At 36.3% G+C, this 17,843-nt stretch overlaps 1 protein-coding gene across 4 annotated transcripts in view; it reads right to left on the minus strand.

The window, feature by feature from the left end:
- The window catches only part of VCAN (versican), a 111,207-nt gene that overhangs the window by 79,835 nt on the left and 13,529 nt on the right, over window positions 1-17,843 (minus strand). For all 4 annotated transcript variants that reach the window (XM_001147684.8, XM_016953036.4, XM_517667.9 and 1 more), the window contains exons 3-5: window positions 12,011-12,385; window positions 8,762-8,936; window positions 8,551-8,678 (exon numbers count right to left, since the gene is read on the minus strand). In XM_001147684.8, the coding sequence (XP_001147684.4) occupies window positions 8,551-8,678; window positions 8,762-8,936; window positions 12,011-12,385 (678 nt within the window). The remainder of the gene's footprint in view (window positions 1-8,550; window positions 8,679-8,761; window positions 8,937-12,010; window positions 12,386-17,843) is intronic.

Consider the following 17,843-nt stretch of genomic DNA (forward strand, 5'->3'; position numbering starts at 1 on the left):
AAATACACAAAAGATTGAATGTGTTATTTGGTTTGACAGGCACAGAATGACCTCAGGTCAACACAGGAGTATCAGCCTAGTTTGGGTTTTTTTGGCTTTTCACAGCTGGGAGGTAAATGGTGACTGTATTTCCAAAGAAGCTCTTTTGATTCAGAACTCCAGGAGACCCTGACATGAAAACCTTAAAGCAAATGACGGTCACATGCTTCAAGGAGTTTATGTCAAGACAGTTCTACTTATGTAAAGTAAGATTATAAAATGAAAGAGAGTGTATAAAGAAAATCCTAAGGAATCCACTAAAAAACAATTAGAACTAAGAGGCAAGTTCAGCAAGGTTGCAAGATACAAGACCTATATATAAAAATCAATTACATTTCTGTACACTTGTAATAAACAATCAAAAAAATTAAGAAAATTACATTTGCATTTGCATCAAAAATAGTAAAATATTTACAAGTAAATTTAACAAAAGAACTGCAAAACTTATACTCTGAAAAGAACAAAATATTGTTGAATAAAATGAAAGAATATCTAAAAAATAGCAGAAAGACATCTCAGGTTCACAGATCAGAAGACATAATATTGCTAAGAGGGCAATATACCCCAAGTTGATCTAGAGATTCATTGCAATCTATATCAGAATCCTAGCTGGCTTCTTTGCAGAAATTGACAAGCCAATTTTAAAATTCATGTGGGAACTCAAGAAACCCAGAATACTAAAACAATTTTGAAAAAGAAGAACACAGTTGGAAGCCTCACACTTTCCATTTTCAAAATTTACTACAAAGCAATTGTAATAAAGACATTGTGGTACTGGCATAAAGATAGACATACGGATCAATGGAATATAATTGAGAGTCTAGAAATAAATGCATCTACCTATGGTCAATTGATTTTCAACAGGGTGCCAAGGTCATTAAATGGAGAAATAATTATCTTTTCAACAAATGGTGCTGGGACCACATCCAAAAGAATGAATTTGGACTCCAACCTCACACCATATACAAAAGCTAACTCCAAATGGATCAAAATAAAAGCAAAAGAGTTAATACTTATAAATCTCTTAGACTAAAACACAGAGATAAATCTTCATGACTGGGGATTTGGCAATGTTTTCTTAGATATGACACCAAAAGCACAAAAATTTTAAAAATAGACAAATTGGACTTTTCATCTAAATTAAACACTTTTGTGCTTCAAAGGGCCTTATCAAGAAAGTAAAAAGACAACTCACTGAATGGGAGAAACTATTTGTAAATCATTTACATGAGAAGACATGCAAATCTAGAATATACAAAGAGCACTCAAAATTTAATAGTAAAGACAACACAATTATAAGTGGGCAAAGTTTCAGAGTAGACAGTTCTACCAAGAAGATTGATAAATAACTAGCAAGCACATAAAAAGATGTTGGAGCTCATTAGCCATCAGAGAAATGCAATTCAAAACCACAGAGATACTACTTTACACTCATTAAGATGGCTACACAAAAGGTCAGATAATAGCAAGTGTTGACAAGACTGTGGAGGAATCAGGACCCTAATACACGCTGATGAGAATGTAAAATGGTACAGCCACATTGAAAAACAGCCTAGCATTTCCTCAAAAAGTTCAAAGTAGTTACCATTTGACCCAGCAATCCCAATCATTGTAATCCAATCTGTAATGCAATCATTGCTCAAATAAGAATTATGATTTTTTCTAATGAGATATCAGAGATTTGAGGGAGCTTTGAGGGTACTTTTTATCTTCTTGGCTTGCAAGACTGCCTGCTGCTCTACTGGGGAATCTTTAGTGGCCCTGTGAGTTTATGGCAGTAGAAGAAGAAAAAAGGCATATCTAATCACTTAACCTGTCTGTGCCTCAGTTTTCTTATAGGCAAAAGTGAGGTTTCTTTTAAAAAGTGCCTGACAAAGGTTTCATAAGATTTAAGTTAAATAATACTCCCACCACACAGTAGATGTTTTCCTTCCTCATTCTACTCATGAAACTACCTCACACTCAATCTTACTGGAGTCACTACACTGTATAAGGACATCATCTTCCAGAGGGGCTCCCACCATGCTGTGCCTGATTGCTTTCCTTATTGGCTCTTAGGTAGACTGTTCAAACACTGTACACAGAAGCAACTCCAAGCAAGGTGTGTTAATCTCCAAAGTCTATATAGGAAGCTACGGATAATTAAAAAGTTTTTAGCATCTTCTAGGGCCAACTGCAACAAATGTGAAGAGATTCTGAAATCAAGAATCACTACTTTAACCATCGGCGGAATCATAGTGTGCAAGAGGCTCTTCAAGATGATATGTGGCTTTTTAACTGAATAAGCCCAGTAAGGACGCAAATCACTAATTCTTAAATAACCTTCATCAGTGAAGTATTCTGTAGATTACATACTGTAAATCTCATTAAAATTAATAGGCAATCTGAGAATCTATAGGAAAGAAATTACACAATCTCCAGATGCGATATCTGATTTTGGTCCAACCAAAACCTTTAAAAAGCTAGAACTAACTCTGCTCTAAGACCTACTTGATGATGTTTATCTAAATGTTTAGATTTTCATATCTAAAGGAGCTCATAAAGTAACAAAAATGGAAAAGTTATTTTTGGTTCTAGGTGAGGCACAAGAATGATATGGAGGCATTAGATAAGTCACAGAGGTGACAAAGCCATCCTGGACTCTGACACCAGGAAACAGTAAAAATAATAACCTATAATTGATGAATAGGTATTAATACAAGAAAAGCAATCCCAGAGAGGACAATTTGCTGGGAAGGAGTGGAAGGCAAGGAAAATAATTTACCATGAGAGGCCAGAAAGGAGTATCTCTGGGAAGGAGTAATTTCTAAGAGACATCAAAGAAAAGAGTGAGAGGAGAAAAGAGTGAGAGGAGAAATACAAAGAGGAAAAAATAGTATCATGGTGATTAAATAATGGTAAAAAGTAGATCTTTTTGAATTTGGTAAATAAAGCAAAGCATTTTTTCAAGTGTTATAGATAAATGGAAAGGTGGTGGTGGAAGGCAGTTTCCAGAAGAGACAAAGGTTGGAAAAATACTATAATTACCACCAACTATTTATTGGATAACTATTACGTGTCTGCGATTGGAACAGGCTCTTGATTGCAGTTGGGAAACATATAGAAGTTTATGGTCTTATCTCTACTAGGAGCTTACAATAATTTTGCTGAAATAAAACAAACATATAACATTTTATATTTTATGAACACAAAGAAACCAGAAAACAATTAAGCAATAAATCACATGGAACTAACTCTAAGTAAAGTAGAAGTTCAGAGTCAAGAAATTTCAGTGTGAGCTGCAATAGCCAAAAGGGGGATCCTGGAAGCAGTAAGTCTTCAAGCACAGGCAAAATCACAATGTTGAAGAGATGAAGGGTGTGTGTTCCCTGAGAGGAACGGAGCAGACTTGCAAGCAGGAGCAAGCAAAGGGTCTGTGCAGGGCGAGATGCACGTGTGGGGTCACATTGAAGAGTGTGGGAATGAAGGGTGAATAGATTGCAGTAGAGCAGGTATAGGTTTTGAAGACCAGGCAGAGTATGTGCTTGTGGAAGAAGCCAACAAAACCAACACACAACGTTAAGTAGGAGAATTACATGGCAATGGTGTTTAACTGTTTTGATGGTAGTAAAACAGATCCCCTGAAGGACTCTTAAAGTGATGGGGACTATTTGTGACAACCAAAACCAAAAATGAAACTCAAAAGTGATTCACAAACTAGAAATATGGGTATGAAATTCAGAAAAGAATTCAGGAGCTAAACATGCAAAACTAGAAATTAACATCTTCATTGTTCACGTATTTGTTCTTTTGGTATTCTTTCATGCCCCATATGTCCCACAAGACTTTTGGCTTACAAGTTATGTACAAGAGAACAAAAATGAAATTAAACAAACTAATAAGAAAATTAAAGCAATAAAAAAATCAGGAAGCAGATAGTATACTGATGGAGCCTGGAGAAGTGTGAAACTATCCAGAAAGCAATTGTAAATCAAGGTGAGTAGGGAGGCATTAATGGTTTAGAAGTTAATTCATTAATTCACTCATTTATTCAGCTCTACCTATGGAGCACCTACTATATGCTAAGGACATATTGGGCATACAAAAATGAATTTGTATGTTTCCTTCTTTCCCTAAATCCATAGTTTAGTAGGAGACAAAGAAGTATAAGCAAATATTTGCAAGAGGGTAATTATAGTCATACATTCAAGGTTCAGAGATGGTAAAGATGAGAAGAATCAACTAGGTCTTCAGGAGGGAATATGAGATGAAAGAGAGTGCCCACAGTGTAGGCCTGTCAAAGTGCTGGAGGCTTGTGTAAAAAAACCGAGAATTGGAATAGTAGGGTAGTAGTTAACCCAGGTGAAGTAAATACCAAAAGGCAGGGCTACATAGAAAATGCAGGCCATAAGAGGATAGGCCTATGTCACAGGGGAGAGAAGCTCCTGAACCAACCATTTGTCAGGTCTGGGGACAAGACTGGAAGTATTGACTCATTTGCAAGGAAACTAAGTGGGTCAACAATGAAAGAAGTTAGTAGGACCTCATCTGCAATCCTCCAATTTATCTGCAGGATAAATTAAATGCCTAAAAAAGAAACTTATTTTTTAAAGTATCTGCTACCATCAGGAAACCAAATAAATAGTCAGTCTATTAATTTCGTTCTTAAATAATTCCGATCCTTTACCTAATTTCTTGAGCCATTTAATCATCTCAACTCTACCTTAAAACCCTCCCAATGTTTTCCAAATCTGTCTTACTGGGAAACAAAGATGAAAATTCCTAATAAGGATTATTTTATGGATCTTAATTTCTAGATTCCCATTTTAAAATTTTAATTCCATTAATTTCTTAATAATAGCATTCTATTACTGATTGAATCATGTCTAATAAGCCATCATAATTTCCAGACCATTTCTAAGAACACGAGCTGATATTGAAATGTTTACTAGTGAATATAGCTAATGTAATTACTCTTTAAAACTTAATAGGTTATTTTGAAAAGCAGAATTGAATATTCATTGAATATGCATAACTGTTATAATCACCACCTTAGAAAAAGAACCCTACTAGATTTTTCTCCCAAAACTGGCAGGATTTAATTTAGTGCAATTATTTAAATTTTATAGAGAAACACATATGTCAGGAAGATATGACATTATAAAACAAGAAAGGAGAAAAAAATAGGTCAACATACTGTCAACTATATATCTTTCACAATAAATAATTAAATTAAAACAGAAAATTAATTGCCTTTTTGAGCAAGTTTTCATTTTATACTTAATTGGCTTTTTCATCAGACCATCTGGAATATATGGCTTCTGATCTAAATTAATTGCACCTTGGTTCATAACTCCTGTGTGTGTGTTCCATCACATGCATTCTGAATATACCAAATCTTTTACTGTCCCCACCATTTCTCATACACACACACTTGACTCCCCCAAATATAATAAAATATAGGTGGGAATTATTTGACTCATGAATTTAGCAATGCCTCTTACAAGGAATCTTGACTCACCTTCAAATAATCTTTTATCAACATGGCAATTGAAATACCAGACGTAATTTTATGTAGTCAACTTTCCACAAGAATTTTTTATTAATTCACTCATTAGCCAATGGTCTGTACTTCAAAAGGGAAGACATATGCTTCAGTTAAGAAATGAGAGAAGCCTCACAAGAATGATTTTGTGATCTTCCTCTTACCTCATTAGCCATAAAAGTTACCTTTCACCCCTATTCCTGCTCACTTTCAAGCCAAGAAAGAAAAGAACAGTGTCCAAAGATTTGATACTTAGTCCAAGAGCCAATAAACAAGGAGGAAAAAAATGTCAGGAACAGTGTTATTGTAAACATGCCGAATATCCTCCAGAATTGTCAAGTTTCTTCTATGAAACAAATAAATGCCTTGTTACTTTGCTGACACAAATTTCAGCCAGTGCTTGAATTAATATTTGAACTGACTCTTTTATATTTATCTTCCAATTTTTACATATTAAAACAAAAAGATGAAAATTCTGTTGATTTGGTATAAAGAGCCTAAGTAAAGTTATGCTATATTCCACATTACAAGTTTTCAGTCACCAAGTATGTAGATTTATCCAAAATAACTTTATAAAATACAGTTGGGTTACATTGGGACACAAACTGGCTTCTTTCGAAGTGACTGTGTTTATGGAAGTGAGAGAGGACGTCTATAAGACTAGTAAATCCCTCGTCATGGGAGATATGCATACATCCTCAGAGCTCCTCTTCTGACAGAGTCCAGTTCCTGAACACTGGTTATGATACTATGAGCAGACTGTGGGGAGCCATCGTTCAATGAAGACAGTGTGGCTAGGAAATCCCTGGAAGGACTCCCACCACGAAGACTTGTCAAAAATTCTTCAAACAGTACTTGCAGAGGCCCTGAAATTTCTGGGACTTCTATAAAATCCCTCCCTGGGCTTGAAAAAATAATTTTGAATTTGGGCAGTCTAGAGCCTTAGAGAGCTAAGAGCTGATAGTAGCTCTATCAGAGTAAACTCAAAAACAAACACACGGGGGGTCTCTAGGGCTCTCTGGCTGGTGGCTTCATGGGTACATAAGCCTGTCTTTCCACCAAGGAATCTGGCTTGGGATGCTTATTCATATTTGAATCAGGCCATGAAAGCCCACCATTTAAATAATATTTGGTAAAGATCTTTTAGGTTCATTAGATCTTACATATACTTTTGCAAAAGCTACCTCTGGATCATTTCTAGTATTACTAGCATTTCAGATATTGTTTATAACTATCACCCTTGTAGATATTACACTAAATTAAAACAATAGTGATACAAATTCCCACCTTACCAAAATAGCAATAATCCAATTTATTTCCTAGTTTATTTAATCAGATTCTCCTACCAACCATCTTCTCTTCTATTTTTTAAATCAATTAAAATAAAGGCAAGAGAAAAGCTCTAGTTTTGTATATTTCAACCATAGCTTGGATGTTATGTTTTCCCTTTTCCTATATACAAAAATAAAATTTGCTCACATCTGCACTTTTGGTTTAGAAAATACATCTACCAATCTTCAGTGATAGTGAAAATAAGAATGCTAAGATACTAGAGAACCACACCTAAGCACCCTTTTTGAAAGGAGGCCTTCCGATGCAAATTTAGTCAAGGCATTAGGAAAATATAAGCTGCTTATATTCTAGCTTTCGGGCTCTAAGATGCTTATTCAATTCACAGAATCAGGGAATCACAGAATTTTAATGTTGAAAGAGACCATAGAAATTATCTAGTCCAGCCTCCTCATTTTAAACATAAGAAAATTCAGATCATTCTTTTTATATGCACCTACTCAAAATTAAAAGTATAATTTAATTTAACACTATTATCTATACTTTAGGATTCTAATAATAGCTGTTAATACAAATGAAAATCCATTTCAAAAGTTGTAGAAACTTCTATTCCATGTGCCTTTATTTTACTTATATTTATGTATTTGTTGAGACAAGATCTCGCTCTGTCACCTAGGCTGGAGTGCTGTGGCGCAATCTCCTCGGCTCGCTACAGCCTCCACGCCCTGGCTCATGTAATCCTCCCACCTCAGGACCCCCCACCCCCACGCTTCTCCCACTCCCTAAGTAACTGTGACTACAGGCACATGCCACGACACCTAGCTAAGTTTTGGCATTATGTAGAGACATGGTTTCACCACGTTACCCAGGCTGGTCTCAAACTCCTGAACTGAAGCTATCTTCCCACCTAGCTCTCCCAAAGTGCTGGGACTACAGGCGTGAGCCACTGTGCCCACCTCCCTGTGCCTTTATAATAAAGCTGCACCATGCTCTTTAGATAATGTCGGTACTATTGAACTCAAATTTGTCTTTAAGAATCTCTAACTCAGGCAAAGGAGAAATGACAGTGCTGAAATCAGACTGTAAGCGACTTGAAAGGAAGGGCTATATCTTAATGGATTTCATATCTCTAACAACCAGCAGAGTACCTATAAAAATCACAGTAGGTGATTTTTAACTTGTTAACTGGTTTAACGTATTGATTGGTTGAATGAAGGAAGGATTGCTCTGAATATTAGTGTAACAAAATAAACAGGAAGTCAAAGTTGAAAATTCCTGCTGGGCTAGTTTATGGAGTTATTTAGTTAGCTCTGGGGTGTTTATCAGTACTTGGATTCACAGCGGATTGTCATCACATGATTTTTATCTTATGCTCTCACCAGAATAGGTACCACCCTTACAGCTTTCTATTCTCAATGCTCTAAAAGTGTATTGGAAACAGTCCAAGAGCAGCATGACTGTAAGAAAACCTGCCATTAACTGAAGACATTTCTAACCTGCATAACCATTTACACACTCCTCCTTCCCTTTCCACTTTAATTTCGGCTTATTTTACCACAAAATCATACAGTCGTATAAACAAAATGCCACCGTTTGGAATCCAAACAAGCACGAAGACTTGCTCTATTCCAATGAACTTCTGGTCTTCCCTCAGTTTTCTCAGTTCATACGAAGATATAGAAACTCAAACATCTTACCATCCAGATGATCCACATAACAATACACATCGTAAGTTTCCTGGGGAGAACGGAATCCATAGGTCCTGACTCCTGCCTTTCCCATCTTATCTCCATAACAGCCTACTCTGGGAGCCCGGATGGGATATCTGGGGAAATAAATGGCTAGTTAGTGGCACTTTCTTCTCACTCTCAAGTTAATAATGAAGCCTGTGGCCCCCAGACCTCTTACCTGACAGTCTGATCAGACAGCCAGCCTGCGTCACACTGCTCAAATCCATCTTCATAGGCGGCAAAGAGCTGCTCTGGAGTTGCTATGACTGCCCCAACGTCCAAACAAGCCTTCTGAGCAGCCTCAAAATTCAGTGTGTACCTGCTGGTTGCCGCCCTGTAGTGAAACACAACCCCTGCAAAAACAACAGCAAACAATTGCCAGCCTGTTCAAATCTCCCACTGCACTGTGCAAAATTTCTCATTGGAGCAATGTATCAACTTAGTTGGATACATAGTAATAATATCATAATAATTATTTACTTTTACTTCATGCAGCATTATGCAAAATCATGTTGATTTGAGGGGCTCCAAAAATGCCATTCATCTAGACATCCCATTCTGCTCCACCAGAAAATTTCCTAGGGGATCTCCTAGATCAAGGAAGAGATTTGAGTCACTGAATCCCAATAGTTGTCCTGATTGCAGGCAGTATTCACGCAATCATGGGAACACCAGATACCTAAAGGGAGTAGATTCTGCAGAAGATACAAAGACCTAAGGGGACCACAAGATCAACTTCTACTTCAGGACTTTATCCGGGGTCAACCCAATATTTATGCATGAAACACTCACCTGTCTCATAAAAATATTCACTAACACCACTTCCTCCAAATGTAAAACAATGAGATATTAACCTTCAGAGACAATGTACTAGAGTGGAAAAGACACTGGACTATTTATGAGTGAGAAGACTTGTTCCAATCCCTAATTTACTCCTTACTTTTATACAAGTCCGTTTCTCTGAGCTTTAATTTCCTGTCCCATAAGGTGGAACTAAAAATATGTATGTTACTTGATTGGTGTGAAGGTCAAATTAGGTAAAGGATTTTAAAATGTTGAGTAGACCACCATGTACCATTCAAATGTTTATCATATTCTTTACCTGACCAGCATAATGTAGGGTCTCTGCTATGACAGATAACATGTATAATTTTTATCCAAAGAAAGCCTGAAATAAATTCTCAAATTCTTCCTAGTAGAAGCTCCTGATACTTGCCTCAAATTCCACTTTGTTGTATTTTAGGGGTGGTATAAACTAGTGGTTTTGAACTGTGCTCCAGGGCTCAAGAAATTTTCAAAGGGATGAGGATAGAGCAAGCAAGGGGGTGGAGCTCTGGATCCTCTCTTGCCATGTCAACAAGAGTCTCTCCATTTTTAGCTGGGGTAAATATGATGACTCATTTCTGCAAGACATCAAAGTGGATCGAATTAATATGCCAGAGAAGTCACTGAAAAATAGAAATTGAGGCAACTGGGTCTTATGAATGAGATTTTATTAAGAGTCATCCCATTTAAGGACACTTTGTTGTTGTTGTTATTTGGGATAAACTGTGGTTTCCAAGATACGTGCCACTCTTCTTATCCCTAGTAATTTCCTGGGATGGACAACAGTTTATCTTCTGCAGCCTGACTTCTAGTTATAAGACTGTCTCCCATGTGTTCATCCTTAGATCATCTCAGTCTTCCAGAGTTATATTACTGTAGTAATATGACTACAGGGGAAAAGACTACCCATCTCATAGATAAGTGCCTCAGATCAGTGCCAACGCAAAAAGACCTGCACGGGCACTAAGTAGATGCAATGACAACTGGCATTCATTTTCTCATTTCTGATATTTTATGACTCAAATAGGAGATTTTGCCAAAAAAAAAAAAATCAAATGCCAATTTGTACCTTTATAGAACCTCTCTAAAATTGCCAGAAAATATATATGGTGCTATCTGGTGAATATAAGAGATAGCTTAAAATGATCTCTAAGGCTTAAGCAAGAATTTGAATAGATTTAGATTAGTTTAATGTTGATCAAAGCTTCAAATAGTCTTCTTGGTAATTAAAAATCTTCCATGTGCACTGAAGATTGGCAGTAAAGGGGCACAAAGAGGCCTCCTCGACCAAGGCAGGGAACTTCAATCTGTATAAGTATCTGCAGTTGCTGGAATAATTTGAAGACCCCATGGAGCTAAGGAGATTAAGTGGAGGATTTTCATTGTTTCAGAGGGGCAAGGGGCAAATCCATTGCTAATTCTTTAATGATGAAAAATTGTAAGAAGTTGTTAAACTCCTTTGGGGATTTTAAAAAGTGATATATAAACAGGAGAGAGAGAGAGAGAGAAATCACAGTAGTGAGGCTAACGAAAATAATGATAAAAAGGTTAGAAGAACCCAGGATACTTAGTGGATGCCTAGACAACATAAAAATAGATTTATAGAAGGAAGCAATGGAATTTGAATATAAAAGGGTATTCAGAAAGTTAATGTGTTGCATCTGAAATTCAAAGTATTTCCTTTTGGCTACACAAGAAAGACTTTTAATAAAACCCTTTGTATATATTTCTGAAAGGTAAATATTTTATAGGGAAATGGAGGATTGGAAGAAAATCTGTTCCATCATGTCTGGGTATTAGAATTTTGCTTAATAACTTGCCAAAATATTACGCTTCCAAGGGCTATGGCATTATGTGTGTACCCAATTAAAGCAATTTTTCTTTGCTTTGTCTCCTAACTTAAATTCAAATGACATATAAACCACCCCTGAAAAGAGGGTGAAACTAAAATGTCTCACTGCAATACTTAATGGATAACAACTAGGATATTAATCTTAAAAAATATACTAAATTTCCGTTTGATCGAATTCAAATATTTATTAAGTCTTGGCCTTTTTAAGACTCTGATATGTACCATGGTTTTTATTAAATACCTTATTTCTTCGGTATAAGTTAAGATAGAATTTCCTAAAAGCAAACTCAAATATTTTAATAATCATATTAAGAGAGAAAAAAGGGGGAAAGGTTTTTCATGTGTATATGTGTATATATGTGTGTATATGTATGTACATGTGCATACACACATATGTAATAATTTTTAAAATGTAGATTCGCCTTCAGAGTCTTGAAAAAGAATCACTGATAAGACTCAACACTGAAGTAATGATTATTAAATTATGTGTCATGCCTTGAGGTATTCGTTATTTTCAGTATACAATACTTTCCTTCATGGAATCAATGAAGTGGCTGCCAAAAATGCACCTGCCTTGACTTTTGAATGAGTACCAGTTCATTTTTGGTGAAAGACATGGACTACTGGATTGACAGGTGTTTTTCCGCTCATCCAAACCCCAAACAACAGTTACTTCTGAGTGCTATTTCTCAATGCTTCTGAACCAGGTGTCATGTTATACTACCTTCTTGCAGATAATAAAAGCCTTACCATCCACAGTCAGTGACACCGTGTCTTGTGTGTCTTCAATCCCGTACATGACGTCACAGCGGTAGAGACCCGCATCACTTGCCAGCAGCTTGACCACGGTGAGGGAGGCATCGCCCACGGCCTCGGGATGTGTGGGCACAGACACTCTCCCTTTGTAGTCCTGACCAATCTTGATATTTCCATTTTGGGCCACAAGGACAGTAGTCTCTTTCAAATCTTTTCCATTTTTGTCCACTTCAATCTTAGACCATTTGATGCGGAGAAATTCACTGGTGTTGTAACTGGGTGGCAAAGTAGGCATCGTTGAAAAATGACAAGGTAGGCTGACTTTTCCAGAGAGGGAGCCCCTCACCGGTGGGCTTTTTCCCACTTTGACTAGAGGAAAGAGAAAATACCAAATTAACAATCTTAAAAAACCCAAACTGAATCTATTCAATATGTGAATGAATAAGCAGCCTTTATAATAGTTTGGTTACATCTTCAACATGTGACATAATTAGAATGACTTTATATAAAGAGAAAAGCATACAATTTCAATGATGTTTTACAACAACAGGGATTAATAATGCTCATTTCTTTATATAGAAATGTGGCATCATTCATTTTAAAATTTTTTAACTTAGTGTTTAACATGAACAAAATAAGTGATAAAAAAAAGGCAAGCATAAGAGGTCAAGCAATTAAGGGCAAAGAAGGGCAGACTAGAATCCGTAGGGCAGGTTTAAAGGACTGGACCAACATTAGGAAGAGCAGCTGAAAGATGAAAATTATGTCTACAGGTCGAAAGACAAAAAATGTTTGTTACAATAACTGCCACATTACCTTAGAGGAAATGAAAACAAAATTCAAAGATGAAGTGAAAATAAAAAAGTGCTTCATAGGACTGGAACCAGGGAAAGCCTAACATTTGAAGGATGCACTTTGGTCCTGTGTTGGAACCAAAGGCTTTCATAATTACAACAAATCCAGCTACCATCACTTTGCAGTGAGACATTACCTTCAATTATATAATGGGGAAAGGTTGGTTTCTGTTCACCTAACCGTCCTAAAATATTTATCTGCAGAATGTCCTTCTGTTTAAACTTTTAAACTTTTAATGATAAAGAATATGTTGACTACAGTTTAACACCATTACCTGCAAAATAAACGTTTTTTCACTCTTACAGGAATCCATCCCTTTCTCTCCCACTCTCCTCTCTATCTTCCAGCCTCTATTAATTAGGCTAGACAATATGTTAGTAATAATGGAAGTTGTTGATAATGCACAAACAATGCTTACTTCATGAAAATATGGTCAACAAGTTAATAGTAGCCTCTAGGTGAAATGAAATAATGATTTTTTAACCAACAAAATGATGTATATCTAACACTCTGCTAGTGGTCAAACATATTGGAAACACACATCTCAACATGGGCATGCATTGGAAATGATATCACTCTCAATGTAAACACTGTGGATTCTCAATGTAAACACAGTTGGAGAAAAGCATTTTGAAAATTGCAAGAAGATACTATGGAGATATTATATCCTTTAAGAAAAAAATACTCTGTCTTGCTAAAGATTAAAATTTTAACCTAAAAAGAGATTGGCCTATAAAACATTTCATGTGATGCAAATAAATCCAAAATAATTAATATAGTATCATATTTAATGTACTTACAATATAAATCACTAATTTATTTCAAATGTATAATAACCATTGCTGTTATGCATTTGTTTATTATTTTATTAATCTACATGTAGCTTATCCAAAGCAGACTTAAGGCACTTAATGAAATTAAATAAAAACAAAGTGAAGTGTGCTATTAGCTATACTAAATTATCCTTTGAAATATTGCTAAGACTATTATCATTTTGGAATAAAATTGCAAGGGAATAATTCCACTTTTAATGGCCTCCTTGGCTTACAAAGTAAATTCTCTAACTTAGCTCAACCTTAAAGTAAAACTGGTCGAATTCCTTACTAAGGATCCTCCACTGAGAGGAAGGATAAGCTCCCAGATGGCTGGTGAGAGACCTGAGTCAGAACACATGTCTCCTGACACCTAATCAAGGAATCTTTTAGCTCTGGTGTGCTTCCTCTGCCCCTAAATGAAGTAAAAGAAGTGTTCTTTTCAGTTCCTTTTCAAAGTCTAGATGCATCCTATTTCTATAAGTATTTAATTACTATCTGAACTGAAATATTTTAGTAATTTCATGATCTTTTTAATAAATCCGTAAGGTTCACAGAGGACTCTCTGAAAGTACCTTCTACCTATTTCACATTCCTTTAATTTGGACCTAATTAGGGAGATGATGATAACACAAAGATATTGTTCTGAGAAGAGAAAGGATGAGAATTTTGTGCTCTAAAAATCTCCAAATTTATATTCATCATATGTTCTAGAAAATCTCATCTTCCTTCCTGAAGAATTATTTAGATGACTAACTTTGCCACAAATAAAGTACTATTTTTAAATGCAAAAATAAACAGCTTTATCATCAACTTTAATTCTGGTATGAGTTTTGAAACTCTTTATCATGTCTTTTAAAATTAGTTTAAAATATATGTCTTCCAATTCTTCAATATTTCTTACAAATTATATTTCTCTTCACAATTTGAAGTATATAGGGACAGACATGAGATTCAACCCAATCTATCCAATAGGGAGGTTTCTGAAACATAGAGCATTGCTAAACAGCTGTGCTGTAAAGAAAAGGTATGTTGGAAAAAAATAACTTTAAAAAGCAATTTCCCAAGGGTTGTTTATTGTTCTAGATGTTTATATATATAAGAAAATTAAAAGCTTTGGTTGGATATAAATAATATATTGATGTGAATACAAACTTAACAAGATTAACAAAAAGCTGTGTGGTCAAATCTTTTGTGTATTAAATCTTCGGTCTTAATGCACTGGGTCACAAAAACGAAATTCACTAAATCTAAATATTTTAAGAAAGAAATTCAGTAGTTCAGAGTATAATGTTTACAGAGTATGCATGTTTAAAAGAAATCTGCTACCTACAGGAATTTGTCTGAAATGCTGACAATTCAAGTAATAAAAATGAATCCTAACAAAACATTGGCTGTTACCAGATGGTTTGTGGTCCAAATGAATACAGTGAGGGAGAAATCACTAAATAATGAATAACCAATTACCCCTCATTCTCTGTCAGCAGATTCCTTAGAGTAAAGATGATGTAAATTCCATCTGCACAATTTGAGCAAACACACACACACAGACCTTGGCCAAATAAATGTCAAATTGAGAATATGGGAATTTATCACTCTTTCAAGTGACAAATATCACTATCTAGTTCATTCACTTATTCATGACTGTGCATGACTCCTTTTCCTACTATAAGGGGAACATCAAAATAACTAGGCCAATGGTAGATAATCAACGATTAGGACAGTTTATAAGATAATATAATGTGTATTGTTAAAGGAAATAGTTCTTCCTGGGTTAAAATAAAGCCCATAACAATAGACAAGGTGTTCATTTATGTTAGTCGTTGACCTCATCAGTGACTGGGAATAAACAGAAAAAAACCTTAAGATGAAAGTACTTGTCTTGACTCAACAACAAGTTACTACTGTGTTTTCCACTATAAACCCAGAAAATCTGTTTTATGTGGATCGTATATTTGTAACTTTCACCTCTGATATAAAAAAATTCTCCTGAAATTAGCCCCAAACTAATTACATCTAATAATAGTGATCATGGATTTACAAAGAATAGGTAAAGACATGCAGAAATTACTCAATGTTGTTGGCTATCAAAATTATTGTTGTAAATACTGTAAAGGAGCTACAACACAAGTTGTTTTTCATTGCATGAGTTCTTTCTTTAAGTGGAAAGTCTAAATTTCAGCTGAAGGATGGTCGCCTACTACTTTCCCTGTAAATTCCCTTCCAATACAGCCCATCCAAATACCACTCCCCTTTTCATATCCCTTTCTCCATCTTCACTGGTTGCTGTTGTGCTTTCCTCTCTGTGACCTTCACCTTCACCTCCCAAAAACTTTGAGGAAGACAACTCCTAGGCTTCACCATCTGATTAGCGTGTCTTCATGATCCAATTGGTGGAGCCTAGACTCTAAAAACCATCCAGGTGGTCCACTGTGGCATTTATTTATTTATTCACTCATTTAGTCAACACACAAAATGACTAAGTGCTGTCAGTGTGTCAGGCACTTTGCTAGAAGATGAAAGGCCTTTTTGCAGCTTATAGTAGCCTACTTGGGAAGAAAAACAATAACTTATCCCAAGAGCATGGAAGATGTTATTATATCTGCAACAGCACAGGGGACAAGGGGAACATGGAGGAGGAATTTATTTATTTATTTATTTACTAGTTATTGAGATAGGATCTCACTTTGACATCCAGGCTGGAGTGCAGTGGTGCGATCATGACTCACTGCAGCCTCAACCCCCTGTGATCAACAATTCTCCTGCCTCAGCCCTCCCAGTAGGTGGAGTTCCAGCTACTGGGCTACTACAGGCCCAAGCTACTACAGGCCCAAGCCACCACCCTTGGCTAATTTTTAAAAATGTTTGTAGAGATAGGGTCTCACTGTGTTGCCCAGACTGGTCTTGAACTACTGGGCTCAATCACTCCTCCGACCTTGGCCTCCCAAAGTCCTGGGATTACAGGCATGATCCACTGCACCCACCCAAGGAGGAGCTTTTAAATTGGTTAGAAAGGGGAATCTGGAGGTGAAAAGGGGAAAGAGAGCCATCCCAGGAGTCAATTTATTCTTGACTCCTCTCATGTCCTCACTACACACCCCATCCAATCCATCAGTGGATGGACTGACTCCTCCATCTCCACATATCCAATTCACTTCTCTTCATCTCCACTGCTACCTGATCTAAACTACTCCCCACCCCATTTCATGCACAGGCTACTACAATAACCTCCTAAATGATATCTCTGCTGCTACCCTTGCTTTCCTACAATCAAATCTGCATAGATTATCAAAAACTGAATTTTCAAAACATTCATCAACTCATATCTTTCTTTGCTGAAACCCTTCAATACTTCCTACTGCACTTGGAATAAAATCTAGACTTTTTTTTTTTTTTTTTTTTTTTTGACATGGAGTTTAGCTCTTGTTGCCCAGGCTAGAGTGCAATGATGCAATCTTGGCTCACCACAACCTCCACCTCCCGGGTTCAAACAATTCTCCTGTCTCAGCCTCCTGAGTAAAAATTCTAGACTTTTTAAAGCCTACAGTGTTCCATGTAGATAAGAAGTATAACATGGTGGTAAAGAGCACACACTCCTATGAATTGGTTCATCTCCAAGCTTTGCTTCTTACTGGGTATGGGCGTTCGAGCAAGCTGCTTAGCCTCTCTTGGTACCACAGTTTCCTCAATAGAATACAGGGGTAATGGATGTTTCAGTGAGTTAGTGTTAAGCACTTAAAACAGTTCCTGGATCATAGGGAGTTCTATTCAAGTTTTGGGTGTTATTATTATTTAGATGAGCTGGTTTCTGCTAATCTCTCTGTTCATGTCTCCTACTTTCCCCTTGATCACTGCTCTCCAACTATAGTGACCTTTCTGCTATTCAAACACACGATGTTTCTTCCTAAATTACAGACAGGTCTTGGCTGGCTGGTTCCTCATTATCATTCTCATCTCACTTTAAATTTCACTTTCTCAAGGAGGTCTTATCAACTTCCCCAACTCAAGCCACTCTCTATGATGTCACTCTGTTTTATGTTCATCAATTTGAAAGTACCTGGATTGTTTGTTTACTTGTTTATTGCTGGTCTCCCATAACTAGAGAAGTAAGTTTAAAGAACGATAGGCCAGTTATGAGTCATCCATGGGTATATTCCCAG

The sequence above is a fragment of the Pan troglodytes genome, chromosome 4 (genome assembly GCF_028858775.2).
Source record: "Pan troglodytes isolate AG18354 chromosome 4, NHGRI_mPanTro3-v2.0_pri, whole genome shotgun sequence".
NCBI lineage: Eukaryota > Metazoa > Chordata > Mammalia > Primates > Hominidae > Pan > Pan troglodytes.